The sequence below is a fragment of the Suillus bovinus genome (genome assembly GCF_016758785.1).
Source record: "Suillus bovinus strain UH-Sbo-P2 chromosome Unknown EDB93scaffold_97, whole genome shotgun sequence".
Classification (NCBI taxonomy): domain Eukaryota; kingdom Fungi; phylum Basidiomycota; class Agaricomycetes; order Boletales; family Suillaceae; genus Suillus; species Suillus bovinus.
The window spans coordinates 70,058-96,304 of NW_024542153.1; the positions used below are offsets into that span (position 1 = coordinate 70,058).

Below are 26,247 nucleotides of genomic sequence, written 5' to 3' on the forward strand. Positions count from 1 at the left end.
ACAAATATCACGTTGTAATTATACGTTCCTGAGGATTGTGAAGATTTAGTTTTCGTGGACATGATTGGATTAGCAAGGTAATGTCTCTACAAAGATACATTGCATAGGGTCAATCGCAACCCTTCGTCGTTCAGTGACAGCTACAATTCATATAACCACAACCATGTTCGATTGACGTCTCGACTTTCACAAACTTACACCTCAGTCGACTCACATGAGCGCTACCAGGAACTCGTGTCAAGTAAGGACAGCTCAGAAATATGCCTATAAAGAATCATTAGCGTGACAGGGCATGTCTATGAGGGATGCTCACGGCAGCGTTGGGGGGGCTCGCGGCGCCGCCCAGACTGAACAAAGAATTTGAGACAGCTCCATACAGAAGGGAAATCAACTGACATGTTCAAAGGCCAGGACGTGAAAAAGAACGTATAGCGACCCGTCTCTTGGCACAATTTAGAGAGAGCCTCAAGATCAAAGAATTCGCCTGTTTGGTGAAACTAAGATTATTTTTTGACGTAGAAGATTGTTTTGAAATACAGACCAATAGGCATTCCATATAGGCTTACATCACTCATTGTCAGGGGTGAAAACATATTGGGAAGGGCTGAGACTTACCCGAGAATTGTCTGCAAGATCGTAGGAATTCAATGATAATGCTAGTGGCTGATACCTATACTGACCTGGTGAAGTTGTGTTCCCATTGGCGCAGGCCAGCGCTATTAAGACGCAATTAACTGATCAGAGTTACGATAGTACCCGCGGGGAATACGCACCTCCAAAGATGGCTGGTCAGATGCGATAGCAGCAAAATGATTATTCCTGCAGGCACAATCAGGTCATCATTTGGTAATAATCTGATAATAAAATACCAGAGGAATCGTTTCATATCTTCACTTTGTTCTATTCCAGCGCTAAATTTTGTTTCGTTAAGCGAAAGGGGCGTCAGGATATGGATGGGGTTGCATACAATGTTTCCTTTTCTGAGCCACCTCTCAAATCGGCCTTTGCTTCATTAGTGCTCGCATAGTATTTTTGGATGAACCCGACGCGCAAGAGAAGAATGTCGCCTTGTCGGAACTCAACCCCTTGTTTCTTCGCGATAGCCTCTAATTCGGCAACAGTGATTGGATGGCTCGTCCAGGGATCGTAAGGTAGGGCTTCGCCATTGGCCGTGTAATACCTTACCACATCCAGGAGAACGCCGCGGCCGCTTATGCCATGATTAGCCCAGTCTAGAAGTAGTACTCAGTCATAGTATACGGCGTAGCGAATTGTAGACAAACTGTGTATCCCAAGTTTAACTTTCGAATGGTCGATCTCACTCGGATCGTGTAATTCCATTTCGCCCTCAGAGAGGATTTCGGCGGGAGTGCTAGCGAAATCCGTGAGTTCTGTCGAAGCCCTCGATGTACCAAATCAATATACTTGTTGTAGAACACATTGTGTTCTGTTAACCCATAGTGCTTCAAACCGTCCCACTGGGAACCTGATTGTGTGTTCTGCAAATTTAGGTAAGTGAAGTTCTATTCATCAATCGGGCATGAAGGGGACATACTATATGGATAATGTCATCCCGGATAGGTACGGTGGAGCCGTACTTCGCGAAGGTAGTGATGGAAGGGATCTTACGCTCGAAAACGGGCTTGCAAGCGAAGATCAATTAAAACTGAACGAAACGCGGCGATCATCCGCTTACCCTCGAGGGGAAGTGGATTGGCCTGGTTAGTAGTATTGTAAGGCCCTGAACATTTCAGTTTTTACGCGGAAGCCGTATTACTCGCACCAGTTCAATGAAACTGTACGCCCCAGACTATCATTGACAACAAGACACATTATTGGTAATCATATCACTTCGTCTCTTGTGAGATAAACGCACCGAATCTCCTCCTGAGCAGCTCGTGCCACTACCTCGGGAGTGAGTAGGTTAATCGTGCCTAGCTCATCATCCTTGCCCCATACGTCCCATGCGCATCCCTTGAAATCATGAAAACTTGGCAGTTCATCGAATGTAGGGAGCGCTCCGACTGTCCGCAGGCTTAATATCAGCAATCACCTCATCGCTCTCCACCCTTCCGAGAGAACGTACGTTTCGAACGAGATGTCATGACTGTTGCCGCGTGATTGGAGAAGTATCTACACATTGATAAGTATATATACCCCTCGTTTACGCATGGAGCGATGAGATCCCCTTATCATCATACCTTGTCACACCTGGGCCAGCAGACATGTCAGAGGTGCAATTTATACTGATGAGAACAACAAGAGGAATATAAATACACGCCACGGGAACAACATAGTACAGACCCGAGATAAGATACTCATGGCAATCCTATCCCCTGATGAATGGATGAATTAATGCTTCCTTGGGAGTAATCCGCCTTGCTGGATCAAGTGCCATGCACTTGTCCAACAAATCGATGAATGAGGTGAGCAACTTCATCTCGTCATCCTTCATCTTGACCGATGCAGGTGGCATGAGACGGGCGCGGAGGTCACGGCTAGGTTTGGAGATGTGAACCTTGCGGACAACATTCTGGATAGAACAATCAGCTGACACAAAAAATTAGATAAGGGATCACATTGACTCACGGCACCAGTAACACGGTCCGTCTCTACGCTCTCAAACCCACCCATTTCATCAAAATACATTTCTCCGAACTTCGCCTTCTTGATCATTTTAGTGTTAAACCTCCCCTTGAGCTCCATCATGAGTAGAAGCATGTGATTGTTTGACCGGCCAGGGAAAAGGATTTTCCCCGTGTATAGTTCATACAGCGTGCACCCGATGGACCAGATATCGAGGGCTAGATCATACGGGACTCCGAGGACTAAGCAAGATGACGTTAGTTTTTAACTTCGACAGTAGTATAAGCAACGTACTGATTTCAGGCGCACGGTAAAACCGACTAACAAGATATGGGGTGATGTCATTTTCCGATGCATCCGATGCTGAGCCTAAGTCGCACAGCTTCAATAACGTCTTTTGTTCATTAACCTGAATTTGTCGTTAGTGAATCGACAGCTGCCAGAGCTAAATTGAATTTCACCAATATGTTGTCAGGCTTGATGTCCGCATGCATGATGTTGACTTTCTTGAGAAGACTCAATGCAAGGAAAAGCTGGTGTGCATAAGCTCTAACGGCCTTGATATTCAGGCCGACATCCTTTCCAAAGCGCTTCACAACATCCCGAAGGTTCATGCTAGAGAATTTTTTGTCAAATACCGAAGTGGAATAAAAAAAAAACCCCCAACCTCATGGACTCAAACACAAGACAAAGGTGTCCACGGTGTTCAAAAGTTCTCTCTAGCCGCACAATGTGCTTTTTGTCTTCTGGGTCAGCCTGTTTTAACTTGTTCAATATCTGTACTTCCTTCAGACCAGCGCGATGCCTAGAAGTTGCTTTAGCATCCTCAGAAGCACATATAGCGAAAATGTACGAACATAGATTCCTGACTCCTGATAATTTTAATGGCCACCTCTTTGCCTGTTTCCGCATCTTGAAGAACGCGTGCCCGGACAACATTGGCAAACATTCCCTTTCCAAGAGAAGAGAAGACTTGGTACCGACCACCATCAAGTTGCTCACCAAGGATAACTTGGTAATAACCCTCATGATCCGAAGCAGAGTCTAACGTCGTCGTGATAAGGGCGGGTGCTGCCTTTTTCTGCATACAAGGTCAGGCATCGTTGATAGACAAAGTAATGAGAGCATACAACAACTTTCTTGACCTTCTTTCGCTTCTTCTCGGTTACAGCTGCTGCGAACATGTCATCGACATCATCCTCCTCCTCTTCTTCTTCCTCTTCCTCCTCAATAGTTTCTACATTCATGGGTTCGTCTTTAAGGACTCGCCTTTGTTCATCCTCTCGGCGATCTAGGCTGGGATCATAGTCGGCAGCAGATATCTGATCTGGTGCACCATCTTGCATTTTCGCACGGAGATCTTCATCTTCATCGTCCTTGGCAAGCTCAAATATACTATCATCTGGTTGTGGAGATGCAGAATCTCGTTTGCCTGCATGATACAACACATTAATCCAGGCGATATATATATATATATATATAGAGAAGCTTACTCATTGAATCATGCCTCGCTTTGAAGGTGTCGGCTGCTGAACTTGCGGAAGTATCGACAGCACTGTGGGGCTGAGGTGTATCAGACACAGATGCAACAGGTTGCGGTTGGACCGCACTACTAGGCCCAGGGCTGGGGCTGAAGCTCTTATTAGCACTGGCTACCCCGGAATCCCTGGCTAAAATGGCTTGACGCCTGGCACGGCGAGCGGCTCGAGCGGCTGCCTCTGCAGCGGCTGTATCGATCTCGAGATCAAGTTCCGCATCAGGTTGTGGAGGAGTAGGAGGTTGTACCGGTTTCTGAATATGAGCAGCCTCTGATGGAGTTTGTGTGGATGGAGTCAGAGATGCCGCACGGGCGCTACGTGCAGGAGAAATTCTTGACAAAAGAAAGTGGTGTGAAAGGGTATTCGTACATTTGGATGCTTTGATACTTACTCGCCTTCTTCTTTGTCCGAGTAGTCCTTGGCTTGATAAGAATGTCCATTGGATGGTGCAGGTGAACGGCGATTCCGAGGTGGACTTCGACGACGATATTCATCTTTTCGATTGTCTTCTCTACGGCGATGTTCTCTGTCGCGATCACGGCCTCGTTCACGGTCACGATCCCTATCACGGTCGTCGCGCCTATCTTTGTTTCTGTCCCAGTCTCGAGAATCGCTAGGCCTCCTCGAGTCTTCTCTGGACCGTCTAGGCTCCCGCTTATCAACACTGTCTCGTCTGCTACTGCTAGATTTGCTACGCTTATCTGTGGGAGACTTTAGGTGTACATCCCGCCAGTCTCTAGGTTCGTCTCTGTGTCTCTTGTGCGAGCGAGATTCGGCTGCGTGACCCTCCCAAGACCGCTTGAATCCTGCGGATGTGTTAGTCATCTTCTTCAAAAGCAATTGGGTTTACGGGACACCGCACGATCAACAAGGAAACTTTGGGAAGGATGTAAAAGTGAGGCAAAAACGAACGAGCTCGTCTTCGTGCTTGCTGACGAGGAATGTGGAGAGCAACAAACAGTCAATCAAGCACTCCGGATCCAGTAACTCCGGATGGTCCGTGCGCACATGGTATCAATTGATTAGGCTTAATGATTCTAAGTGATTTATGGACAGGGTTGATTAATGACTAAGGTTAATTCCCTCTCCTCTTAATCGTCTTGGTGGTGCCTGGAGAAGGGAAGGGAGGAGCTTGGGCCGCGTGGCGTGTGATTCGAATTGCAGATGATCTTGTGGTTACTCGGGCCTTGTTCGAGGCTAACAACACTGAGGTATTCGGAAGACGACTGCGGAAACCAGCTGCTGCCATCCTAGTAAGCCGCTGTCCACTACGCTCGAGATTCTCATGCGTGGCTGCATCATCAGAGTCGGAAGGATCTTCAGATGAGGAGTCCACTGTAAATTCTTGTTGTTCGTGAGAAGCCTCACTGTCAGATTGTTCACTATCGATGAGACTACTCCCTCCCTTCAGAAGGTGGTCTTCCACATCCTGCTGCTCTTGGAATGTGTCGGCCTCCAGACAGCGATTTGGAGTATGTGGTCCTTGACTTGCATTCCGTTCGGAATCATCTTCAAGAACCTCCTCCAGCTCCGGTTCTTTCATTTTCCCTTTCCCCTTCGCCGAGACCACTCTCTGGCGCTTCGATGCTGGTGCAGGTTGTGAAGGCAAGTCAATTGACTGCGATCTCGCCCGAGTGTGGCGATACGGTGCGTCAGAAGCGGTCACAGCAGGTTGATTACTGCGAGATTTGCTCGACGTCCGTTTAATCCGTGAATGAATTTCAGTGCCGGCAGCAGGCTTCTGTTCTCGCTGGACTCGTCCACGGTGTGAAGGTGGCCTTCGTGCAGCTCGCAGGGGCTGTGCAATTGAAATAGCCTGTGAGCTCGTCGACGCCGTTTGAACCACAGTGGTAACTCGAGCACTTGGAACCTGTCTGGATCGTATGTCGGTGGGTGAATTGACTAGGGTTTGCTGCGTAGTCAATGGTTCATCAGACTGAGTTGCTGGAACGCCATGCTCAGGTGATCGCGGCACTGGTAACGCGTCGAATCTGCCCATAATAAATAACTAGCTAAGTAGTTGTGATACATTGCACAAAAATAAAACTTACTCGGGCATTTGATTATTGTCAAAACTAATCGCGCCATCGAGCGCCCCCCGCGCGAGAGGCTCGTGATGTCTCTCTTCCGGTGATAGTCCATTGTTCTCATTTGACATTCGGCCAGGACCGCCATGACCATCTCCCCGTCGTCCTTTCTCCATAACGGAGGTGCGAGGTCCTGATGGTGTAGCTGGACTGGCCACACGCTGTCGCTTTTGAGGCGACTCCTCTCGGGAACTTGCACGCTGAGACGTATCAGAATCATCGCGACGCCGCCTACGCAATTGAGGCTGTGCAAGGCCAGGTTCATGATCGGGCATGTCGCTGTCTTGAACCTGGTTGCGAGAGACTTGTGGAACGCTGCTGCACACCCTGTTGGCCAAGTTATCAGGTCCTGCGCCACCCTCTGCATGTTGTTCCACTTCCTCATCGCTCTCCTCCTCCTCCTCCTCCTCTCTCCTATAGAGACGCGAGCGTGGATCGTGACCGAACCCATGGCCCACGCTTTTGAGCTGCGCCGCATATTCGGCAATCATAGGATCAAAACGAACACGATTCATTCTGTAGCGCTCGCGCCAGGATTGCCATGTGTGCCTTTTTGCCCAGTATATAAATTCCGGTTCATCAGCCTTGGAAGAGCATTCTTGTGAATTAAGATATGTATTGCTTAAGATTGATTCACGCACCAATTGCTCTGTCAACTGCTGGTACACCAAATTCCCGCTGCGTCCCCCATTAGCAGGATTAGGATAGGCGGTTGCAATGTAAAAGGCGAGATGATCATCATCTTCTGCGGTAAATGGTACGCGTCTGATGAGTGCATTAGCAAACGAGACATATGAGTAGACGCGAAATGTCATACACGCGCCCAACTGGAGCACCGGGCATACCCTTCCTTGCTGGCGGACGGTGTTCATATTTTCGATCCCTGATGCATTTAAGGACAAAATCCCTATACTCGATATGAACGCGCTTCTGCCAGAGGACATCTGAGCGGTAGTAACGCCGGCGGATATGCTCGATGTCAGCTTCTTCATCGACTAAAATCACGTTGGCTCGTCGCTCATCCTCGCATACACTACCACCGTGTGTCTACAACAATTAAATGAAATCAGCAACTAGATGTTTCTACATTAAACAAAATAGTACCGTGATCTCATGTTCGAGTACATCGCGTCCTTCCCTAACACTCGGATGGAAGAAGAAGGCCACGGGACAACCGCCTTTCACGAATAAGGTGTCCTCAGCATTTGCTCCAGCAGACCGACTTCGTCGCGTAGCGTCTGCAAAAGACATGGTGGTGGTAAGGATTCAAAGGAAGTAAAGCATTACCCGAAAGTGTATAAATCAACAAGCTGAGCTCGAAATTCGGAACCCCGCATTGTGGTTAGGGTTCGGTGATACCTAACCTGTACCTAACCCTAATGATGATTCCTTGAAAGACGACAAATCATCATATTTGGGGGGCTGGTGGACACGCACAGACACAAAAATATGATGAATATGATGAATATGATGATTCTGACGATTCTGGAGATCTGCTTGTAGTACTAGGAAGTGATAACCTAACCTACCTACCTACCTATCCTGCCACTTGCAAACGAAGAAATTTGAAATGCTTCATGATTGTCAAACTCAACTCAACTCAACTCAAAACTCAAACGCTGCCACACATCTCACTCGCAAATCCACACTCATCCACATCCACACTCAACTGCACCAGGTCATGTGTGAACTCCCTCGATCGTGCTCATAACTGATAAGCGTAATACAATACAATACTATGTACTTACCCCTAAGTGTACTTGTATCTCTATTTGTGCTCTCAGTACAGTTGTTTTCTTGTCGAAACGATGAGGCTGGATATACACAAATAATACACATTGTATGGCGCGAACTTCAATAACTAATACCTTTGTATGTATGAAAGTTCGGCTACCAACGTGTAAAACTAGTTCAGCAAGATGAAATAAAGCATATTAATCGTGATGAGAAATATCTATGGTAATAAAACATACAATGGTGATCTCTTCCTATACCGGTATACCAAAAAGCTGCAGAATTGCGACCTAGAGGTCATCATTGTCGGTTGTCTGGCCAAGGTCAATCTCCACCTCCGACTCCGTGTAAAAGCTGGGGAAGATAGATACAACGGCCTCTAGATACCAGAAGCAATCGCGAGGATGCTTGCTGACACGCGGAGTACCTTGGTCAATAGGAACGATAGAACTCTCCACATCTTCACAACGAGCCATTTGGACCCATGTGCCGCACAAGCCAAGGCCGACGTGGAAGCAATCTACGGACGCTGGGTCGATGAGTATAGTCAGGTCGTCATGGCAGGGGTTGTATGTATCAGAAGGGTAGTGGGTATCAGATACATCAGTATTGTCCGCGAATGGGTCCTTGATGACGGCTCCGCGACTGGATGACACGATGACAGGTCTCGCGATATCAAGAAGCTCATCTGTTGGGGTGCGAACCCAAGGTTCCAGCACGACACGAGCGAAGCGATTTCCTAGCTCCTGCTCAATTGCTATTGGGGGAGAATCTGGAATTGAATTGATAGCTTCTGGCAGCATTATTTTTTTGACTTTGCGCGTGGAGAACTCGACGATACCAACGGTATGCGTCAAAGGCAATTGAGTTGGGCCAAGGAAGGTAAACAGTGAGTCAACTTTGACATCAGTCCACGATACCGTAGTGTTCTGCTCCGCAGTGATAGCTGCAGCCCAGGGGTCATTCGCCGGAGGAGAAACATTCACGGCATCACCAGAGCCGAGGGTATCATCCAAAACCTCCTTGGCCATTAACGAATCAAGGACAACGTCCGAAGATACGATTTCAGCATGATCAGCTTTGAGCGCCTCCTCAAATGTGCCAACAGTAGACGAAGGAGGTGTATCAGTGCCAGTACATCCATCCTCCGAGTCAAGAGTGGTGGAGATGCACATGCTGAGGCTTCCTTTGTATCCCCAGCACTCCTTGCACGCAGCATCGAACATACCCGGCAAAACTCGCGCAACCCTAGCCGTCAGAGGGAGCTCCCTGATAGCGAGCTCGGCAACAACTACCGCGCGGTTTAAATTTTCGGTGTGAGTCTCAAAACCAGCGAAAACCCCGTTCCGCTGCATGAAACGAAGGAAAAAGTGGAGTACTGTGGGTGCAATGAAAAGGTTGCGTTCTGACCTGCAGAAACCATGAATGCCAGACAATAAGCAAGGAAGTAGATAAACTTGCCAGATTAAACCTTTATCCCGCATGTACGAAGACATGAAGACCTTGATAGACTTTTCCATGTCTTCAAGGAAAGTTTCAAGTAAACGAGCCGTGACATCTGCCTCTCCTTCCGTTGGCTCCAGCTGTTTGCCTGGATGGGCGATCTGTTCCAGTGGATCTTGAATAATATTGGGGTTTATTTGTCTTGCTTTTGGAGCATCATCGTTATCCGAGGCGTCACCACCTTCACAAGTCATGTCCGTATTGCCCTTAGACTTCCTGACTTTGCGGTAGATCGGCAAGGTAGACAGAAGGCCGATGTATAAACGAAACTGCAGCAGAAACGAATCAGAACGCTCAAATGACAAAAGAAATTCTGTACATGATCCCATAATGATCTGACTCCTGAAGATATCGGTGGCCATGTACGGCCAATCCGGAAATCATCCGCTGCTTGGTGGATCCGATCGATGAGGCTTTTCTGCCTAGATATCTGAGAGTTAGTTATGTCATATGTGAACAGGAAGAGGAGATAAGTACAGTTCCATTGGCTCGCTCGTGGTACGCGAATTTTCACCCTCTTCCCATTCCTCCCACCAAGGCACGATTCTTCCTGTAGCATCCGCGCTCTGTCCTGCATTTCTGCGCCGTCTTCTGTCTTTATTTCTCTGAATGACCTCTTCTTCAGAGAGAACCTTCACGGTAGGCAAGCCACCAAGAGCATCAACTTCGATCTCTTCTCCAGTTTCTGTTCTAAGGCGTTTGTAGCCGTACGGCGTAAAATCTTTGAAAGGAATTATGGTGACACCGTGTGGCACTGCCGGAAACGGAGGAAAGATTGGAGGCAAGACCCTAGGACCTGACTTTTTGTCGAAAGACACAGTTGGTTTCTTGGACTCTGAGCTAATCATCGCTGTGAGAATCTTGGTTCAAGAACAAAGGCCTTTGTTGCATTTGATGTTTACATGGATTTTGAATTATACGGTTCCGCGGCCTGACGAGTGAGTCTTATGATTTCAAACTCAGCGAATGCTGTAGTGCATATTACATAATACTAGCTGTGAGTATAGATGACAGCTCGTTATGTACCTGACACTATGGGGTGGGTATATTTTTTTGCTGCTGGTGCCTTCTTATATGCTCTGAGTCATAATTAGAGCGCCGGGCGTTGCTCTGCCCTCTAGTTCGTGCATTGCCTCTCGAAGTCCGAAATTGAAGCTGTGGGTAGTCGACGGTAAGTCACGGACACCCTTATATGTTCTGATACCTCCTTAGGAGGACAGTACACCTACAGGAGCACGATTTTTCAAATCCCCTGGTGATTATGACCCTTCGCCTATCTTTAGCAAAAAATACTCCACTCCAGACCACGTTCTCTTGCCCAGAGCGTGCCATACACTACACCTCTGACACAGTCACACGTAATCAACCCTTCTGTGGAAGTAAAGCAACCACGACCGTTCGGAAAAACGTTGTTGGAGAATCTCTCCACGTGGGCATCATTGAGTGGCCAGCCAACCCCAATGACCAGCCCGCAGTGCTGGTGGGGTCTAGGACAATCGAGATGATAAAGACGGGACTATATACATCGTAAGAAACTTACTTAGTGAAACTAAATATTCAGCGCTGAAGGATTTCCGAGCAGTCCTGAGAAGTTTCAGGGCATCCACGGCGAGTGGTATGAATGGCAGATTCGCGAGTGTCGAGCGCAAGTGAGTGTCTATGTTGTTGTGCGGCACGTAAACCCATCAGTCGATATTGATCAATGGTATATGAACAGCTCGTGCCATTAAAGGTCGCTCGTTCACAGGCATGCATCGCCACTTTTGTCACTACGCTTACGCAGGCTTTGTTCAGGCGCAAGGAGTCTGCTGCGCTTCTTATATCACCAGAAGCAGTAGACATCTTGGATGATATTGTTGTCACCTTCATTTACTTTGAGAGTCAGTGGCGTGAGGGAGAGCGAGCTAAATCTCGGTCGTGGGACTCAGGTTATGCTGCTGGTGCGGCTCTCTAATGGACCTTGTACTCAGTGACTGGATCACGTCTAACATATATATCTGCAGATGACAAGCGGTGGCCTTCGGTCGTTACTTTTTATCATGTTATTCCACTACAAAAGCCGACAATTTGTACACTATTTGCACTATCTTTCTCGTTTGCTCTTGAAAATAAGCATACACGAGTTGATGCAGTATATGGTCGATCATGAGCAAAAAGATCAGTTCTGAAATCCAGAACTCCGAGAGAGCATGAAACATCGGTAGCCATTGAAAGTAGTCTGATTAACATTTGGTTGTGTGGGACTATCAACCTGAGTGGGATCTACTTTACAATGAACCTGGCAATAAAACTGTTTATGTTCTCCATTGTTGGTCGGTCCGCAGGAGAAATTGACAAGCAATGCTGGACGAATTTCACATGTCCCTCATGCACCTCCGTCCCGCAACGAACTGGATTCACGCCATTGTGTCGCGCAGAAAGTACGCGCAGAACATCGTCCAGCCACCAGTACGGTAACTTTCCGGAGAGCACCTAAAAGACATTAGCTGAAGTGTTAAAGTAAGAGTGATATATCAACTTAGCATACATGAAGCATGATGCATCCGAAAGAATAGATGTCGCTGTACTCGTTGCCATCCTGATCGTCGTCGCTGATGAGTTCCGGGGCCGTCCAGCGCAAAGCACCGCAATGGTAGGACTGAAAGAGTTCGCCACACGCGGATACGACTGAAGATAGCCCATAGTCCGCGAGACGGACATTACAGCGATCATCAATGAGAACATTATTCTACTTCGGCTATCAGCAGACTCCACCAAAATGAATGAGAATAAATTGACACTACTGAGATTGCCGTGTATTATGACATTGCTATGAACTATCGATGAAACCAATGAGGCGTGTGAGATTTGAGGGATATCTCAGTACTTACGAAAGTGGAGCCCAGCTGCGACACGAGATAGCTGGATGCGGGTTGTGAAGTAAGAAGAAGTTTTATTTGACGGGCTAATAAACGCACAAGCAAAAATTTCTTAGAGCTTGGGAGAGGCTGATTCATGGCGCTTAGGTAGTTGGTCAAGGATCCACTCTTCATCCAAGGCGAAACGAAACATGGAAGGCTAGAGCCGAACCCAGTGGTAGTACCGTAGATAGGCAATAGATTTTCGTGGCGGAGAGACATCCAGTCTCGCACTTGCTCTAGGATAATCTAATATATATAGAGATTAGTGTTGAAGTGTTTCTTTCATGACTGAGGCTGACCTTTCGAGTTTCCTCAATAGTCGTTTCATCGTCGTCTCGTACCTTGATGGACTTGACAGCGACCTGTACAATTATCAATACTACAAAGAATATAATTAGAAATTTGCTTGACCTTCTCCTTTTTGAAAGCCTTGTCTTGCAAGATACACTGAAATGTATTGCAAAGTCCCCCTGGAGGTACGTGAAAGTCTTTTACTCTCGTCAACGAACGGGTGGGAATAATATTGCTAGGTTTTGGCAGGATACTATAAGTTGTGCAAGTGAATGAGACACTGACAAAAAACCCACAAATGACCCGTAGTTTCTTGTTCGATCTTCGCGCCTGGTGTGTCATTCTGTTTCGAATTTTTTATTCGTATTTCGTATTGTGGAGTATGTAGTACAATCCTTACCGACTGCACGCTTTTGCGACGGAAAAGATCCAAACTAAACTTGCGTGCAGGGCCTTTCCCTTTGTCAGGAATGTTAGGTATAGAGCTGAGCGACGTGGATGCTATATGATGATTTGTTCCGCGAACATGTGTCGAATGAGATATGTTGGCAGTAGTCTGAATGAACAGGAGTAAGCATTTCCATAGGAGCCTGGACAGAGAGATTACATGCTTTGTACTTGGAAGATTCCGTAGGTCTATCTCGATTGAAGTCGATCGATCGATTCACAGGCGAGACTTTTTGATCTCCAGAAATTGCGTTAGTCGACTATCGAGGACACAATTTGACGAATACCTTCCGACTGTAATTCTTCAAGGATTTTCAGAATGTGATGGGTAGATGGTCGAGCACCAGGTTGCAAGAAACATCGTTGTATTAGTTGCCAGTGTACATCCAAAACTGGACTGCAGGTAGGCCTCTGTTGTGAATGTCCATCTGCCACTTTGATGAGGATGGTTCTCCAGTGTTTGACATCAGCCCAAGGTTCATTTCCCGAAAGGACCTAGATGGCAGAAGCTTGATATCAGCATGTCGAATAGTTATGGACACATTGAAGTCATACTTTAAGCGCGAGACAGCCAAATGAGTAGATATCACTTCGGATGTCTGGTTGGACAGGTGCGTCAGGGTCCCTCAGAAGCTCGGGGGCGCTGTATCGAATTACTCCTGGTTGAGCACAAGACCATTGAAGATATGAAAAGCCCGTGATATCCCCGAGCACGGACGATAAGCCAAAGTCTGTGAGGACAGCCCTCTTGTCGTCGTTCAGGAGTACGTTGTTCTGCGAGTAAAATGATGATATATCAACAAATCTATCGACTATAACCCGTCTTACTGGAGTCAAGTCACCGTGAACCACCGGGATACCATCATGATGTACTGCGCCAAACATGGATATACATATTAGCAAGACGTAGACACCTGAGGAGGCATCGAGTACACACGATAATGGAGACCTGATGCAACGTCTTGAAGCTAAATATCAAAGCATTGGTAAATAGGTGAGTGTGTTATTAAGTAGAGCGCTTACTAGGCGGAGGCGATCAGACAGAGTAATACTCTCGTATTTATTGAGATAAACTGCTAGCGAACCATGTTCGCACCAGGGTGAGACCATAGATATGAAGGGGCTAAAACCTGTTGCTATGCCAAGTAGTGGCAAGATATTTGTATGCTTGAGTCTCTTCCATGTTCCCAGTTCACGTCGAAGCGCCTTCAAATCCAGTAAGCAGATAAGTCGGCAATGTAACGTTTCAAATTACCTTTTCCTGTGATGGACCGACTTCTACAGATTGAAATCTGATCGCTTTGACTGCAACCTAGAAAGATGTGAGATGTATGCTGGTTATCAATGCGAGAAATCGTACCTCATCATATGTCGCACCGGTTTGTAGCGTGCAGCGCCAGATGTCACCAAACCCACCTCCAGTAAAACAAAAAGTACAGGTGCGCGTGATACGCTCTGTGAGGTCGACAAGATCGTCGGTTGACTGCTTGGACATTACACGGGTGGGGGTTTGATGAGAACGGGGGTCAAAAGGTCCAGCGTCAAGATATATACACCAACCCTGGTTCTATTATTTGCGCAAGGCAGTTTAAATAGATGTTACGCACCTCGTGTTCACTGGATTACAAATAACGAATAGAGCTATAGCTAGTATAGCGACTTTCCCGGTTTTTATGGTTCACATGCCTGTACTAGTAGCCTATCTGCCCACGTTGATATACGCCGCTTTGATTTCAGACGTAGATCTGCTATTACTCACTGACGGAAAGAGTGAAAAAATAGAGGGAAGATCTAACTCCATCAGAAAGATACTCGTAAGTTTGGTAAAGGATGACGTTGATGACTTGAACTTAGAATGGGCTAACAGAGTTGCGTAGATGGGCTATACAGTCACGAAAGACAAAGCGGCTTGTATTCGAGTGCTTTGCTGAGTTGAAGTTTCTGAGATGGCTGACATAATCCGCGCGGAGCAGAAAACAAAATCGCTGTGAGCTTGCAGGCCGCTGCAGGCAGTTCCGAATTGAGAACTGAAGAGGGAAAATCTAGGTGATCAAACGAATTGGGTATGATAGCCAAACATTCCAAAATACAAGACACGCCGTTCATATCTCAACCGAGAGCGCACCTTGACTACCTAATCCTTTGGGGCCTGGAAGCTCAAAGACTCCATCGTAGGTCTCCTGCGATCCCTAATTTCCAAAATCCAGAACTCAGATGCCGCTAATCCACGTTATTTTACGTGTTTGGCAGAGCTTGCTCAGGATGAACAAGAAGAAGGATCATGTGTAAGCGCTTAAGCTGCTGTCTTCTTGATCCTATCGATCGCTTAATATTACCAAGGAATGCTCCGTATCCGATGCGCAACCTCACTTCGAAAATTCAAAACGCAAAATTGATTGGGGGAACTTCATCGGCAAATGTATACAAGGCTGTAATTTCTACCGCTACAACCTCTAAACAGGTTTGTGCTGGATAATTTACCCCATCTAACATGACCTTATAAAAAACAGGTCGCTGTAAAGTCATTGAGGATAGAAATTTTCGGAAACATAGTGCAATCCGAAACTCAGGTTTGTAATTAATGTCTCGAGATGATTTCATAGGTAATTTGTCCTAGGAGATATTGATCCGCGTTAATGCCTGGATGACGTCGCTTGAGCATGACAATATTCTGACCCCTATAGGATTCGCTTATGGATTCGGACCACTTCCATCAATTGTATATGACTGGATGCCGGGCGGGACATTGACCTCATACCTCGCACAAAACTCTGACAGTCTAACCATTTTGAAAAGGTTTTACCTGGCAAGTCTTTGTCCACTCTTTCTGCTTGAATACGTCTAATTTAATAAGGTAGATCAAGCAAATAGCGGCTGGACTCCGCCACCGTGAGTACTACAGAATTCCACTCCTGACATACATCCTGACTCATCAATGTAGTGCACTACAAGAATGTTATTCATAAAAACCTACATGGCGTAAGCCATCTTTACTTGTCGATGCATTTCATTTCTGTATCTCATCACAATGCATTTAGAACAACGTCTTGATTGATGCCGCGGGTATCGCTCATCTTGCAGATTACGACGTTACTCCAGCACACCGAGGGCAGCATATTCCCCCATCTGTGAGATGGGCAGCCCAAGAATTCTTCGACATCCAATACGTGGTCCCACCCACGACCCAGAGTGATATTTACTCTTTTGGAAGCCTCAGCTATCAGGTCCGTTGCGCCCATGTTATTAGACACATTTCTTGAAAATCTTGCAGATCCTTACCGGCCGCGAGCCCTATTATGAGATCAGACACAAATCAAAGGTTTCTATCGAGATATCGAAAGGAAACAAACCTTCACGATCGTATGATCCTCCTATTGCGGAGCGTCACTGGGAATTCATTCAAAAATGCTGGTCCGTCCCAGAACGCCGCCCAACTGCCGCTCAACTGCTAGAGTTGGTGTCAAGAGAAGTCGAGCTTCTCACCACATAGGCCTGTCACGTCTACCCGTTCATCCCTTTTATGCGCACATTCATTTTTTAATCTCATCACTTATGGACTACATGGGGTCATGGCCACCGGGTATGTCTTTCTGACAGCACGAGGGCCCCATCATTCTGGATATCGTACATGTCACATTATATCAGTATCACAACATATTTCATAGATATGTATGATTCAAGGATTTTCGGCACCCACATTACCACTACTGACTTATTCTGTATGTACAAACCAAACTGTATACATCACTGGGTTCTTAAGAAAAACGTGAATGCACCAGGACGAAAATGCTTTAAAAACATACAATCGATATGGGTACCGGCCACTCCACGCCCACAACCCCAACTCTACTTTTGGGACAGCAATTATTCGCTATTCATAACCGATTTTCTGAGACAAGCATAAGCTGTGGGGTTCAAGCAATCTTCAGGGCACAGTCCGCGATTCGCTTCCCATCACCTTGGTGATGGGTTTCGTTGAAGAGGCCCTTGGCAGCCCTGGTCAGTAGCAGCAGCCTCATGGACCTCAATTCCGTCTAGTACACTCGAGAGCTGGTCTGGTTTGTGGTTCAGGGTATGTTCAGGGTCAACAAGGAAGTCGTTATGTGGTCGGCGCATAGTAGCCACAATCATTTCTCCATACAGCATCTCAACGGATATATGATAAGACGAACAAACAAAGTCTCGTTAGTAAGTACAACGCCCAACTCGGCGCATCGACGACAGAACTACAACATGAGAACGGGTACGCATCTTCGTAACAAAGGCTGAAGAAGTTGGGGAGCTGCCTCTATGACGACAGACGTGGGAAAATCAGAAAGTGACGTGGAACAATGGCCTTTGGGAAAGAAAACCCCTACAATATCATCGCTAACCATGGTAACGTACAGGGCGCTGATATCAACCATCTGAGAAAACCGATGGTAAGCAGTGAAAACGCACTGTGATAAAGAAGGGAGGGAAGGAACCACAGCCGGCGAGGACCCGTTCACGTTCAGGCATCGAATTCAACGGGGAACCGTCAGATGGATGACACGAGCGGATGATGCTAACAGTTGTTACGTGAAAAAGCTGGGTGGTGAATACGTTCGACCAAGCTCCCCCAACTTGAGAGCTTGGTATTTCCCACCGAAAGTTTGGCCAAATATCTAATTTGAGGCTTTAGGAAGGCCGATGTTTATCCGAAGTCAGGATTTGGGGCAGTTCAGATCTTCAGATAAGGACTGGGCTCTACCATGCGGGAAAAAACCGTTCGCGAGTCAAGTCGGCGCCTATTTCATCCTCGTCGAAATCACTGCAGCTCGTTGCTGGATGCCCTTGCACGTCCTTGACGAAAAGAGTCATACTGGATAGCAGTAGCAAAAAGATTGTCTAAGGATCCGATTAGAAATTCCCGAGCACTAACATATACCTCCAGAGTCCATACCTGTCTATAGACTAGGTACACTTTGCAGTGACTCAGGCCGAGTGGTACACGAAAATATCATGGCGGCCGCGTGCGTGTCACACCAAGTCAGCATTTTTGAGGGTCGATTTGGCTCTGGAGTCTGGACAGACAGGGAGCTTCGGGCCTGGACGTGTTCGATGGTGAAGCCCAATAAGCAAAACACTACAAGACGGGTTATGGTGCTAGTGCATGAGCCACTTGGAAGAGAATTGGAAGGGGGGGTTGCCGCATTGATGAGAACAACAAGTCAAGGAGCATATTAATAATCGGATCAATCCGTATCGTGTACCAGAGTGCGATTTTTGTATTCAACTCCACAGTCGCGGGAGACCAGTTGTAGGCGCTCAAAGGCAACTTATATATAATATATAACTGAATTCAGTTTACATAGCCTTGTGATGTAAGTAAGTCATAGGTTGCCATCTGCCTGGGGCCTGCTCACAGCATCTGGCACTTGATGCCTTGACACGTAGTAGGGCCAATCCCTTTTTAGTCGCCTTCGAAATTTCGGCACCCAGGTGCCACATAGCCTTCGAATAGTTTCAGCGCTTGCTTATCTCTAGCCTTCCGTCTGGCTCTGTGACCCACGACAGAGGTGCACAACGATGGCTCATATCTTTTGTCTGAAGGTGAGCATACATCCAAGCTAGCAAATCGACAGTTCTCAACCTTTTCAATCATGAAACATCAGACTGGCGGGGTCGTTGGACTGCAAGTAATATTGCACTCTTTGTAAAAAATATCTTATCATGTTGGTCTGTTGGTCTAAACAAGTCGCTGTATAGGTTCGATATGATCCAGGACAAATCGACAGAGGTTCCTCGGTCATGCATTTTCAGATATGATACTTATCCTCATTTCATCGGTGATTGGAGCGATGTCTACCGATGTGGTATGGTTTGGAAGTCCCATGGAAAAATAGAGGTACCTCTCTTCTTTCCTTCAAGTGTCACCGCCAACCAAGTTTCACAACAGGTGGCTATCAAATCATTGAGGATCCTCGGTTCAAGCAAAAAAGCGATAAGGGCATTGCGCAAGGTGCACAGCAAAGGCTCGCTCAATATTCATGCTAATGATGTCTCAGAGGATATACGGCGAAGTGCGCGTGTGGACAACATTGCATCATAAGCATGTACTTCGCCTTTTTGGGACGACCTCGGGATTTGGACCACTCCCCGCATTCATAACTCCCTGGATGGAGCATGGATCATTGACGAACTATCTATCTCTCGAGTTCTCCAACCTATTGGATCGAGACAAGTTCATACTCGTGGGTCTTATTGTCAAGAAATTCAAACTGATTTGCCTTGACAACTACTTCCTGTAGCTTGAACAGATCACGGCAGCTATTCAGTATCGTTTGTACTGGTTCATACATTTTCACATACAGATTTGACAATTCCCACAGTTCACGACAGACATGTCATTCATGGGAACCTCACTGGGGTAAGGTTGTAGCTCTAGACGTGTGTTTGACAAGCTAAACGATTACAGCACAACATATTAATCGATTCCAGAGGAGACGCTCACGTAACAGATTTCGGTCTGTCGGCGATCCTTGCGGAATGCGATAGCTCGTCGTGCGAAACCTACTACTCGGGTTCTATCCGTTGGGCTGCACCTGAGTTGATAAACCTTACAGATGAAGAAGCTGGAAAGCCGACAACCTGCTCCGACGTTTACTCGCTCGGTTGCATACTACTTCAGGTACGCTGCTTCTCATTTTGCCTTGCAGTACCTGCATTTTGAGTTATAATTCAGGTGCTATCCGGAAAGGTCCCTTATCATTGGCTGGAAGACCCTTTCCATATCATGGTTGCCAGACACCAGGGTATGCAACCCATGGCAGCAGACAGTTCAGTAGACAGGCGCCACATACCCCTTCTTCAAGAATGCTGGTCAAAGTCTTCTGACAGACCAACAATTGACCACGTTCTCAGTTATGTGCAAAGTGCATTGCCACCATAGTGATCGCAGGCAATTGCTATGAACAATCCAATGTCATGCTCTTTTCTTTGTTGTTATTTTTATTCCATTAGGTAGCAACAGTTGCACACTCAGGTCAGGTCTTTTATTGTAACCCTTACAAACGCTGGTTTTGTCGAATATATATAGTCGCGTAACTCTTAGTACTTACATAGATCCCGGGGTTGCAACGGGACAGTCACATATGTGATATTTGCACCTCTTGTACTATCTGATTCTGAATCAAAACTTGCTCCAAGAAATGTTCAATGAAGCGACGCTCACAAATCAAAACTCATCTCTCTTGACCCGTTGCTTCTTCTCAAGCAAAACCACATTATGCACCCCTCCCTCTCTCTTCAAAAAGTCCAGTACAACTGCAGCTCGTTCTTTGTCTTCTAGCCTGTATACGTGTTCGTTTGACATCAATCCGGTGCCCACGGCTTGAACGTAGGCAAGGCCTTGCAGCTCGGGATGTGCACTTGGGAGGCGTGCAGGATCGGCAAAGAAAGGTGATGTATCGGATAACGTCAAAGCTAAATCGATGGACACCGGATGCACTTGGTTGGTTGATATCATGATGACGGCAAGCCTCGGAGTTATCTCAGGTTGGGCGCTTAGACAAGCAAGTGCTGTGTCGTCTCTGGCGACAACTTGAACCTAGTCAGACAAGGTTGGCTGCTCTAATATGAAATGTTTAGTATGTCACTCACAACCAAACTCGATGTTCAATGAACTGACAGTGATGCGGTATAAAGCTTGAACACAAATACCGAATTTGCACATCCGTTTCAGTTTCCATTCTATTCCATGTCATGCGCAGTCAGCCTATGATACCAATATGGAGGGTGAACTGAGCCTTTCTGGGAACGCTTTTGGAGTCGGCTGACAGGTCCCGCTCAGTCATTCTCATGACCAGAGCACACGAACGGCCTCTGCGGCATATATACAAGATCGCGGAAAGATAAGCGATGTACTTCACGCTTAGCTCTCAGATTTCGGAAGCAAGTGCTCGGAGTTGGCCAGAATGCTATTCCAAGTATCCCACAAGCTCAATATAATTTACAAAAACCCACTCAGAGAAACACAACTCAATCCTCTATCTAGCTGAAAATTGAAGCCAACGGTTCAGAAGACGAGTCAAGAGATCAACAACAACAATTTAACAGTGCTTTTGAGTGTGCCTACCTTCAACAGCCTCACTTTTAGGATCAAATTGCTGATGGATTAGACTCGTGGTGGGGCTCGTCCAGCCAATGATGCTTCGCATAAGATACAAATGTAACGACGATGAAATCGATAACATTTATTCCAGCGGGGAATATTTCGAGAAAAGCTCGTCTTGATCGTGATATGATACCAATTTTCGCTTGTCTATATCGTGCTAGAGGGATGGGTGCAGTGCCGGATACAAACAGCTGGATTACGGTCAATGATAGCGTGGATATTGATTCGGTGGTGGCTTACCACCGGAGAACGGAATAGAATTTGCCATGTGTACGGCTTGTCGTCTGGGCCATTAAAGTTCCAAGGTCTTTACGATTTCAAAATAAAGTTGATGCATTAAATCTAGTTCCTTACCTATCGAAATTTTCGGTCTCTTCCACACCCGAAACCATCGCGATTTCTATCGGGCTCTCACCATCGAGCAACCTCAATCGGCTACTATCGACTTCGCCAACGACACAAGATACTCGCCCAGTGCTCAAGAGTTGAGCGTGGTTTTCGAAACGGCTTATCGTAGTAGTTTGTCCCACTGCTGTGTTGACCTGGTACATGACTATGCCGTCTTGGGTCATGAGTAGGGTTTGCGTAGGGTCATTGTGTCGCAGGCAGAGTTCCATGAAGTGGTTATAGGCAGGAGATGTACTAGCATTAGCGAGACGCCGCTTCGTTTTATAATGGTTACCTCTGCCTTAAGAGGACCCAGAGATCAGAAGTGGGATCCTTGCGCGAAGGCGGGCTAGACCCAGGGCCCATCAATGGGCGCTTGTACGAGCTCCACAACCTGTGCGATCCGGTCAAGTCAAGTCTTTGTTTCCGTCGATGAGAAACATGATCAAGTGTGGAGTAAAAGGCGGTTCAACTAAGGCGGTCCTACATGGGCGGTCCAAACTCCAACGTCGCGGTCTCGACGAGTCTCGACTCGGAGTTGGATTCACCGAAGCTGACATAATCATAACCTCCTCACAATCTTCCCAATTTAGCACATGCAGACGAGCTTGCCTCAAGGCTCGAACACGGTTGTTCGATAGAGCGAGAATCTACCCCACGTCTCATGCATAGATACCATTAGACTTTCTACCCGCAATGCTTTATTTACTGCCTACTACTCTTCGCTTCTGGCTCGGCTCACTACTTTGGCTCGACTTCTCTCAGCCACCTGCTGTCCTGCCAGCCCGCACCTCGTTGTCCTTCCAGCTGCGGCACGAGCACGCTATAACTAATGACTCCCGGGTGGTCTTCTCCAATGTTGCGCCATCGTTTGCCGCAGATTCATATGTCACGACCACATCGAACATTCAAACGCACAAACCGCAATCAGCCAAGGCATTTCATAGCGCTCGATTACGCTCTATCAGGTATGACCAGAGCGAACAAGTATTGTGGGATACAACCAACGTCCTAGGGCCGAATGTTGAAGAGAGAGAAACGCTCCTCACACTTGCGAAGATGACCTCCAATGCATATACGTCACCCACTGCATCAGATTGGTACACACCGAATGGCTGGAATAAGGTACGTTTAACTACCTTGGTGATACATTTGCAATTTGTTAAAAAACACAAGTCTACACCATTTGGTTGGGAACCTGATGCAGATGGTATTCGAGGGCACATCTTTGTCTCAGACGACAACTCAACAGTAGTGCTTTCGATCAAGGGTACTTCCGCTGGCTGGATTACAGGCGGCGGTGGCCCAACTGTACGAAAGGATAAACTCAACGATAACCTTCTGTTTTCTTGTTGTTGTGCAAGAGTTGGTCCAACTTGGTACACGGTTTGCAATTGCCACCAGGGTGGCTCTAAATGTGACCAAGAATGTCTGGAGAAGAGTTTGACGGAGGAGAGCTTATATTATTCTGTCGGACTGGTGTGTGCGCATTCAAAACTTAGTTTTCCGGCCTGATTGCGCTGCAGAATTTATATAATAACGTCACATATCTGTATCCCAATGCCGATATCTGGCTCATAGGTGGATTCAAACGCTATATCTTCTGAGCACTTCTCATCATTCAAAAAGGACATTCTCTCGGTGGCTCCCTCGCCTCCCTTATCGGTGTGACATTTGGAGCACCCTGTCGTCGCATTTGAAGCGCCCTCCGAGAAATTAGCTGCGACGCGTTTACACCTGCCTTCTCCAGTGAGTCCAAGTCTTCTTCATAATCATTCTCAAATACTGATCCCTCGGATGACATGCAGCCCTCGACACAACACATCACCCACGTCTTCCACACAGCTGATCCTATCCCAATGGGCACCTGTACCGGTATTACCTCGTCTTGTGGCGTCGCAGGCTATGCCATGGAGACACGCTGCCATTTGGGAAAGGTCATCCGCTACGATACTGTCACGCACCTTGGATGGTCTGTCGATGTGCGAACACACTCGATTGTTCATATCATTGATAGATTGTTGAGTGAGGACTGGACTCAGGAAGGGGACAGGACGGTCCCTGAGGCGAAAGCGGATGGTGAAGATTGTATTGTAAGTCTATTCTAATTTTGTTTTACTGCTGGCATTGATTGTGGTACCAGGATTGCTTCAACTGGGAGTTTGGGAGCTTTGAGGGTCAAAGTTAAACTCTGGGTAATGAAAGCTATGACATGAGAGAAACTTACAATTATATGCGACGAATGACTAATTTGCTTGGGCTTGAACAACTGATAAATGGCCGTCCTGGGATTTGTGACACTTCCATGGAGGCCATACATTATTGTAAGACTTAACAGCAGATGATGCGGCAGGCAACAACCATCTTCAATGCAGAAAGCTGAGACATTCATCAATCTAACTGCAAATCGCCCATGTCACTTCAAACGTCCCTGCCGAAATCATTGCAGTCAAACAGTGGTGAATGGGTTGGTCTAGAGTATCCACCAGAACTAAGGGACCTAAGAATATACACAATATGTCCCGTACACAAAACCAAGTTACTAATTAGACGTGTAATAAAACCCCAGACCCCAGACCCGTCGGAAGACATAAGTAGAAATAAGAACAAAATAGCATCTACGAGTGCACGGAGATATAGGATAGAACAAAGCGAAAATATCTAATAGTCCATCCCATGACGATATAGGATAAAACAAAGCGAAAATATCTAATCGTCCATCCCGGCGGAAGACAAACAGCCAACCCGCAGCCAAAAACGAAACCAAACATTGTCTTTTACCCTGACAGGCTGGTGCACTGCACTTTCCTGTTTTCCAAGCGGACTACTTTGACGGGCCTGCAAAGAGTCTTCTCGCGCACCATGCCTCACTCCAGCGGCAGGCGTGCGCGGAAATGGTTTCAGACGACTAAATGCCTAGTGGTAAGCTGGGTCACAGCTTGACTAAATTACGAGGTGAATTATGCGACAGACCTTTCCAACGACTTGGCCAACAGTTCTGAATAACGAACTCCACCGCGCTATGCAACGCTTATACCATGGTCTTTGCGATACGCCCTACATGCAACAAGTGATGAACATGAGTGCGCCAATGATCGCATTGGGGGATATTGTAACTTGACAGCTTACCTGAAGATCCCAGATATACACATTCCTGTTGACACCACTGGTGGCGAGCAGTCTGCTGTTTCTTGCGAGAGCCGCGCACCTCAAGCCATTAGGATGACCCAAAGGCCGACCGATCGACTTGTTGGTTGTTGGATTCCATAGGGAGATGGTATTATCGAGAGAAGCGGCGGCCAAGAAAAGCCCGTCTTGAGATAAGGCAATGGCGCAGATAGGACCGGTACTTCTGCCTAAACGGGCGACTTTCCCTTGGGTATTAGCTGTCGCCTGCACGATTTCATTACTACATCCGAGGAAAATTCTATCATATGAAGTCCACGTGATGCAATGCACCTGCTGAGATAAATGGCATGCTTCTACAAAGCTGAGCGCCACTCTTTTCCTGACATCCCAAAAAGTGATTGTGTTGTTGTATCCGCTCGTCAAGAGCATCGCACCGTCAGGTGAATAGCGTACTGCGTACACATGTCGGTGGTTAGTTCTGATAGGACGTCCCATAATATCGCCCTGCTTGGTATCCCAGATGATCGCAGTTCCGTCTTCAGACCCGCTGGCGACGTGCAACCCATCCGGACTCCAGCAGACAGACAATATCGTGAGGCTGTGAGCTTGCTTCCATCTTCCGGCCATTTTCCCGGTGGCCACAGTCCACAGGCGTATCCTGCCATCTTGGCTGCCAGTTACGACCTGCGAGTAATCTGGTGATACTGCCATGGCGTGGATAGCCCCGCTTCCTATATCTACCCAAGGGTCACCCACAAATTTACCTGTATCCACCTTCCGAACTCGGATGGAACCATCTTCAGAGCAGGTGATGATGCATCGATCTTCGTCTAGAAAATCGAGGCATGAGATTGTCGCGGAGTGCATTTCCTTGTAATCGAGACATGTTGGTTTCTGGGTATGAGGCTGAGCCGAAATAGAAAGCATGATGACACAAAAATAAATATTCGCTACGGCAAGTAGGGCGAGGTAAGTCGAAGGCCAAAAGATTCAAGAGACTCGGTGGTTGACAGTTTCGACGGGAAACTATGTAACAGCTTGTTACGATTTCATGAAGAGACACGAGAGGCTAGTACTCACTAAATTAGAGAACGTGATTCGAGCTAGAGCAGCACAATCAACACAAGATGTGAAGTGTTGCAGATTCTCTGGATAGGCTACTGTCACGGTCCGCAGGTAGAAAGGCTAAGAAACGGATGCAATGGAACCTTGCTATACGTGCTGGCACATTTTATGTAGTTTCCTCCCCCAGCCCAAGTTACACAGCAGCCGCCTAGCTGTGCACCGGGGGGCTGAGTTGACATGTCTAGATGCTACCCCAGCCTCGTCACGGCTACTGGCAGACACCGTAGCCCATTCAGAGGAGGGCTTCTTTATCGAACTTCGGCGTTCTCGTAAGGCTGCTCACTTGGCAGGGTCCATGAGGCTGTGTGCGTCGGGAGGAAATGCCGAGCACTTACCAAATCAGCTATTTTTGTTTCGTATCCATACTGCCGCCTCCTACATGT

The 26,247-nt window shown here is 47.0% G+C and overlaps 13 protein-coding genes across 13 annotated transcripts; 4 read left to right on the forward strand and 9 right to left on the reverse strand.

Annotated features, from left to right (window-relative positions):
- Positions 1-252: 252 nt before the first annotated feature.
- On the reverse strand, positions 253-2,105 carry EDB93DRAFT_1255598 (putative cyclase-domain-containing protein; the record flags this gene model as incomplete). Its single annotated transcript, XM_041453805.1, has 15 exons — positions 253-264; positions 314-347; positions 397-484; positions 542-561; positions 616-626; positions 681-716; positions 774-819; positions 870-911; positions 968-1,232; positions 1,284-1,372; positions 1,426-1,499; positions 1,556-1,642; positions 1,697-1,718; positions 1,877-2,024; positions 2,087-2,105. The coding sequence occupies 15 exons, from the start codon at positions 2,103-2,105 to the stop codon at positions 253-255; spliced, it is 993 nt and encodes a 330-aa protein (XP_041302398.1).
- A 130-nt stretch (positions 2,106-2,235) lies between these two features.
- EDB93DRAFT_1311838 (kinase-like domain-containing protein) lies at positions 2,236-4,949 on the reverse strand (the record flags this gene model as incomplete). Its single annotated transcript, XM_041454845.1, has 9 exons — positions 2,236-2,533; positions 2,590-2,828; positions 2,881-2,995; positions 3,048-3,201; positions 3,254-3,391; positions 3,444-3,667; positions 3,717-4,018; positions 4,080-4,456; positions 4,516-4,949. 9 exons carry the CDS (start codon positions 4,947-4,949, stop codon positions 2,330-2,332), a joined length of 2,187 nt encoding a protein of 728 aa, XP_041302399.1. The 3' UTR covers positions 2,236-2,329.
- Positions 4,950-5,097: 148 nt separating this feature from the next.
- Positions 5,098-6,940, reverse strand: EDB93DRAFT_944354 (uncharacterized protein). The gene is made up of 3 exons (XM_041458039.1): positions 6,853-6,940; positions 6,172-6,795; positions 5,098-6,115 (listed from the first exon to the last, which is right to left on the reverse strand). The coding sequence occupies exons 2-3, from the start codon at positions 6,687-6,689 to the stop codon at positions 5,200-5,202; spliced, it is 1,434 nt and encodes a 477-aa protein (XP_041302400.1). The 5' UTR covers positions 6,690-6,795; positions 6,853-6,940; the 3' UTR covers positions 5,098-5,199.
- Positions 6,691-7,462, reverse strand: EDB93DRAFT_1094478 (uncharacterized protein; the record flags this gene model as incomplete). Its single annotated transcript, XM_041446595.1, has 4 exons — positions 6,691-6,795; positions 6,853-6,976; positions 7,029-7,258; positions 7,316-7,462. Coding segments are annotated over 4 exons (606 nt in total), but the record flags the coding sequence as incomplete, so codon positions are not given.
- Positions 7,463-7,896: 434 nt separating this feature from the next.
- Positions 7,897-10,377, reverse strand: EDB93DRAFT_944371 (uncharacterized protein). Its single transcript, XM_041458040.1, has 4 exons — positions 9,926-10,377; positions 9,768-9,870; positions 9,407-9,717; positions 7,897-9,355 (listed from the first exon to the last, which is right to left on the reverse strand). Exons 1-4 carry the CDS (start codon positions 10,294-10,296, stop codon positions 8,236-8,238), a joined length of 1,905 nt encoding a protein of 634 aa, XP_041302402.1. The 5' UTR covers positions 10,297-10,377; the 3' UTR covers positions 7,897-8,235.
- A 22-nt stretch (positions 10,378-10,399) lies between these two features.
- On the forward strand, positions 10,400-11,582 carry EDB93DRAFT_1178717 (uncharacterized protein). Its single transcript, XM_041450593.1, has 4 exons — positions 10,400-10,619; positions 10,669-10,975; positions 11,031-11,097; positions 11,166-11,582. The coding sequence occupies exons 2-4, from the start codon at positions 10,710-10,712 to the stop codon at positions 11,400-11,402; spliced, it is 570 nt and encodes a 189-aa protein (XP_041302403.1). The 5' UTR covers positions 10,400-10,619; positions 10,669-10,709; the 3' UTR covers positions 11,403-11,582.
- Positions 11,583-11,631: 49 nt separating this feature from the next.
- On the reverse strand, positions 11,632-13,273 carry EDB93DRAFT_1178721 (kinase-like domain-containing protein; the record flags this gene model as incomplete). The annotated part of the gene is made up of 8 exons (XM_041450594.1): positions 13,040-13,273; positions 12,760-12,982; positions 12,648-12,710; positions 12,406-12,594; positions 12,319-12,349; positions 12,227-12,264; positions 11,976-12,176; positions 11,632-11,920 (listed from the first exon to the last, which is right to left on the reverse strand). Coding segments are annotated over exons 2-8 (949 nt in total), but the record flags the coding sequence as incomplete, so codon positions are not given.
- On the reverse strand, positions 13,237-14,670 carry EDB93DRAFT_944463 (kinase-like domain-containing protein). The gene is made up of 7 exons (XM_041458041.1): positions 14,447-14,670; positions 14,342-14,398; positions 14,110-14,292; positions 14,024-14,054; positions 13,915-13,958; positions 13,642-13,860; positions 13,237-13,581 (listed from the first exon to the last, which is right to left on the reverse strand). The coding sequence occupies exons 1-7, from the start codon at positions 14,579-14,581 to the stop codon at positions 13,339-13,341; spliced, it is 912 nt and encodes a 303-aa protein (XP_041302405.1). The 5' UTR covers positions 14,582-14,670; the 3' UTR covers positions 13,237-13,338.
- Positions 14,671-15,160: 490 nt separating this feature from the next.
- EDB93DRAFT_1178741 (kinase-like domain-containing protein) lies at positions 15,161-16,862 on the forward strand. Its single transcript, XM_041450595.1, has 8 exons — positions 15,161-15,371; positions 15,427-15,547; positions 15,597-15,656; positions 15,704-15,892; positions 15,945-15,975; positions 16,028-16,065; positions 16,125-16,310; positions 16,358-16,862. The coding sequence occupies exons 1-8, from the start codon at positions 15,301-15,303 to the stop codon at positions 16,574-16,576; spliced, it is 915 nt and encodes a 304-aa protein (XP_041302406.1). The 5' UTR covers positions 15,161-15,300; the 3' UTR covers positions 16,577-16,862.
- Positions 16,863-18,544: 1,682 nt separating this feature from the next.
- EDB93DRAFT_944711 (kinase-like domain-containing protein) lies at positions 18,545-20,142 on the forward strand. Its single transcript, XM_041458042.1, has 8 exons — positions 18,545-18,660; positions 18,817-18,955; positions 19,007-19,069; positions 19,116-19,301; positions 19,359-19,389; positions 19,440-19,477; positions 19,526-19,738; positions 19,793-20,142. Exons 2-8 carry the CDS (start codon positions 18,824-18,826, stop codon positions 19,997-19,999), a joined length of 870 nt encoding a protein of 289 aa, XP_041302407.1. The 5' UTR covers positions 18,545-18,660; positions 18,817-18,823; the 3' UTR covers positions 20,000-20,142.
- Positions 20,143-20,985: 843 nt separating this feature from the next.
- Positions 20,986-22,123, reverse strand: EDB93DRAFT_1178781 (uncharacterized protein). Its single transcript, XM_041450596.1, has 4 exons — positions 21,578-22,123; positions 21,464-21,530; positions 21,185-21,414; positions 20,986-21,103 (listed from the first exon to the last, which is right to left on the reverse strand). The coding sequence occupies exons 1-3, from the start codon at positions 21,838-21,840 to the stop codon at positions 21,208-21,210; spliced, it is 537 nt and encodes a 178-aa protein (XP_041302408.1). The 5' UTR covers positions 21,841-22,123; the 3' UTR covers positions 20,986-21,103; positions 21,185-21,207.
- Positions 21,942-23,798, forward strand: EDB93DRAFT_1311884 (Alpha/Beta hydrolase protein; the record flags this gene model as incomplete). The annotated part of the gene is made up of 7 exons (XM_041454846.1): positions 21,942-22,735; positions 22,787-23,089; positions 23,113-23,191; positions 23,240-23,275; positions 23,313-23,359; positions 23,419-23,703; positions 23,754-23,798. The coding sequence occupies exons 1-7, from the start codon at positions 22,307-22,309 to the stop codon at positions 23,796-23,798; spliced, it is 1,224 nt and encodes a 407-aa protein (XP_041302409.1). The 5' UTR covers positions 21,942-22,306.
- Positions 23,799-24,306: 508 nt separating this feature from the next.
- Positions 24,307-25,916, reverse strand: EDB93DRAFT_944718 (WD40-repeat-containing domain protein). The gene is made up of 3 exons (XM_041458043.1): positions 25,820-25,916; positions 24,584-25,765; positions 24,307-24,526 (listed from the first exon to the last, which is right to left on the reverse strand). Exon 2 carries the CDS (start codon positions 25,664-25,666, stop codon positions 24,668-24,670), a length of 999 nt encoding a protein of 332 aa, XP_041302410.1. The 5' UTR covers positions 25,667-25,765; positions 25,820-25,916; the 3' UTR covers positions 24,307-24,526; positions 24,584-24,667.
- Positions 25,917-26,247: the final 331 nt, after the last annotated feature.

What these genes read in the sequence shown, in the direction of transcription:
- EDB93DRAFT_1178741 (XM_041450595.1), top strand. Translation starts at nt 15,301, where the DNA reads ATGCCGCTAATCCACGTTATTTTACGTGTTTGGCAGAGCTTGCTCAGG. An exon ending in AACAAGAAGAAGGATCATGT is followed by an intron (nt 15,372 to 15,426) that starts GTAAGCGCTTAA and finishes AATATTACCAAG; the next exon opens with GAATGCTCCGTATCCGATGC. An exon ending in TTCATAAAAACCTACATGGC is followed by an intron (nt 16,066 to 16,124) that starts GTAAGCCATCTT and finishes CAATGCATTTAG; the next exon opens with AACAACGTCTTGATTGATGC.
- EDB93DRAFT_1178717 (XM_041450593.1), top strand. Translation starts at nt 10,710, where the DNA reads ATGACCCTTCGCCTATCTTTAGCAAAAAATACTCCACTCCAGACCACG. An exon ending in AAGACGGGACTATATACATC is followed by an intron (nt 10,976 to 11,030) that starts GTAAGAAACTTA and finishes ATTTCCGAGCAG; the next exon opens with TCCTGAGAAGTTTCAGGGCA. An exon ending in TTCGCGAGTGTCGAGCGCAA is followed by an intron (nt 11,098 to 11,165) that starts GTGAGTGTCTAT and finishes GTATATGAACAG; the next exon opens with CTCGTGCCATTAAAGGTCGC.
- EDB93DRAFT_944718 (XM_041458043.1), bottom strand. Translation starts at nt 25,666, where the DNA reads ATGCTTTCTATTTCGGCTCAGCCTCATACCCAGAAACCAACATGTCTC.
- EDB93DRAFT_1178781 (XM_041450596.1), bottom strand. Translation starts at nt 21,840, where the DNA reads ATGGAACTCTGCCTGCGACACAATGACCCTACGCAAACCCTACTCATG. An exon ending in GAGACCGAAAATTTCGATAG is followed by an intron (nt 21,531 to 21,577) that starts GTAAGGAACTAG and finishes GAAATCGTAAAG; the next exon opens with ACCTTGGAACTTTAATGGCC. An exon ending in TTCTATTCCGTTCTCCGGTG is followed by an intron (nt 21,415 to 21,463) that starts GTAAGCCACCAC and finishes ACCGTAATCCAG; the next exon opens with CTGTTTGTATCCGGCACTGC.
- EDB93DRAFT_944711 (XM_041458042.1), top strand. Translation starts at nt 18,824, where the DNA reads ATGATCCAGGACAAATCGACAGAGGTTCCTCGGTCATGCATTTTCAGA. An exon ending in AGTCCCATGGAAAAATAGAG is followed by an intron (nt 18,956 to 19,006) that starts GTACCTCTCTTC and finishes GTTTCACAACAG; the next exon opens with GTGGCTATCAAATCATTGAG. An exon ending in ATCGAGACAAGTTCATACTC is followed by an intron (nt 19,302 to 19,358) that starts GTGGGTCTTATT and finishes TACTTCCTGTAG; the next exon opens with CTTGAACAGATCACGGCAGC.
- EDB93DRAFT_944371 (XM_041458040.1), bottom strand. Translation starts at nt 10,296, where the DNA reads ATGATTAGCTCAGAGTCCAAGAAACCAACTGTGTCTTTCGACAAAAAG. An exon ending in TCAGATCATTATGGGATCAT is followed by an intron (nt 9,718 to 9,767) that starts GTACAGAATTTC and finishes TTTCTGCTGCAG; the next exon opens with TTTCGTTTATACATCGGCCT. An exon ending in CGGGATAAAGGTTTAATCTG is followed by an intron (nt 9,356 to 9,406) that starts GCAAGTTTATCT and finishes TGGTTTCTGCAG; the next exon opens with GTCAGAACGCAACCTTTTCA.
- EDB93DRAFT_944463 (XM_041458041.1), bottom strand. Translation starts at nt 14,581, where the DNA reads ATGTCCAAGCAGTCAACCGACGATCTTGTCGACCTCACAGAGCGTATC. An exon ending in TCGGTCCATCACAGGAAAAG is followed by an intron (nt 14,293 to 14,341) that starts GTAATTTGAAAC and finishes CTGGATTTGAAG; the next exon opens with GCGCTTCGACGTGAACTGGG. An exon ending in TTCACGGTGACTTGACTCCA is followed by an intron (nt 13,861 to 13,914) that starts GTAAGACGGGTT and finishes TTTTACTCGCAG; the next exon opens with AACAACGTACTCCTGAACGA.
- EDB93DRAFT_944354 (XM_041458039.1), bottom strand. Translation starts at nt 6,689, where the DNA reads ATGCGGCGCAGCTCAAAAGCGTGGGCCATGGGTTCGGTCACGATCCAC. An exon ending in ATAATCAAATGCCCGAGTAA is followed by an intron (nt 6,116 to 6,171) that starts GTTTTATTTTTG and finishes TATTATGGGCAG; the next exon opens with ATTCGACGCGTTACCAGTGC.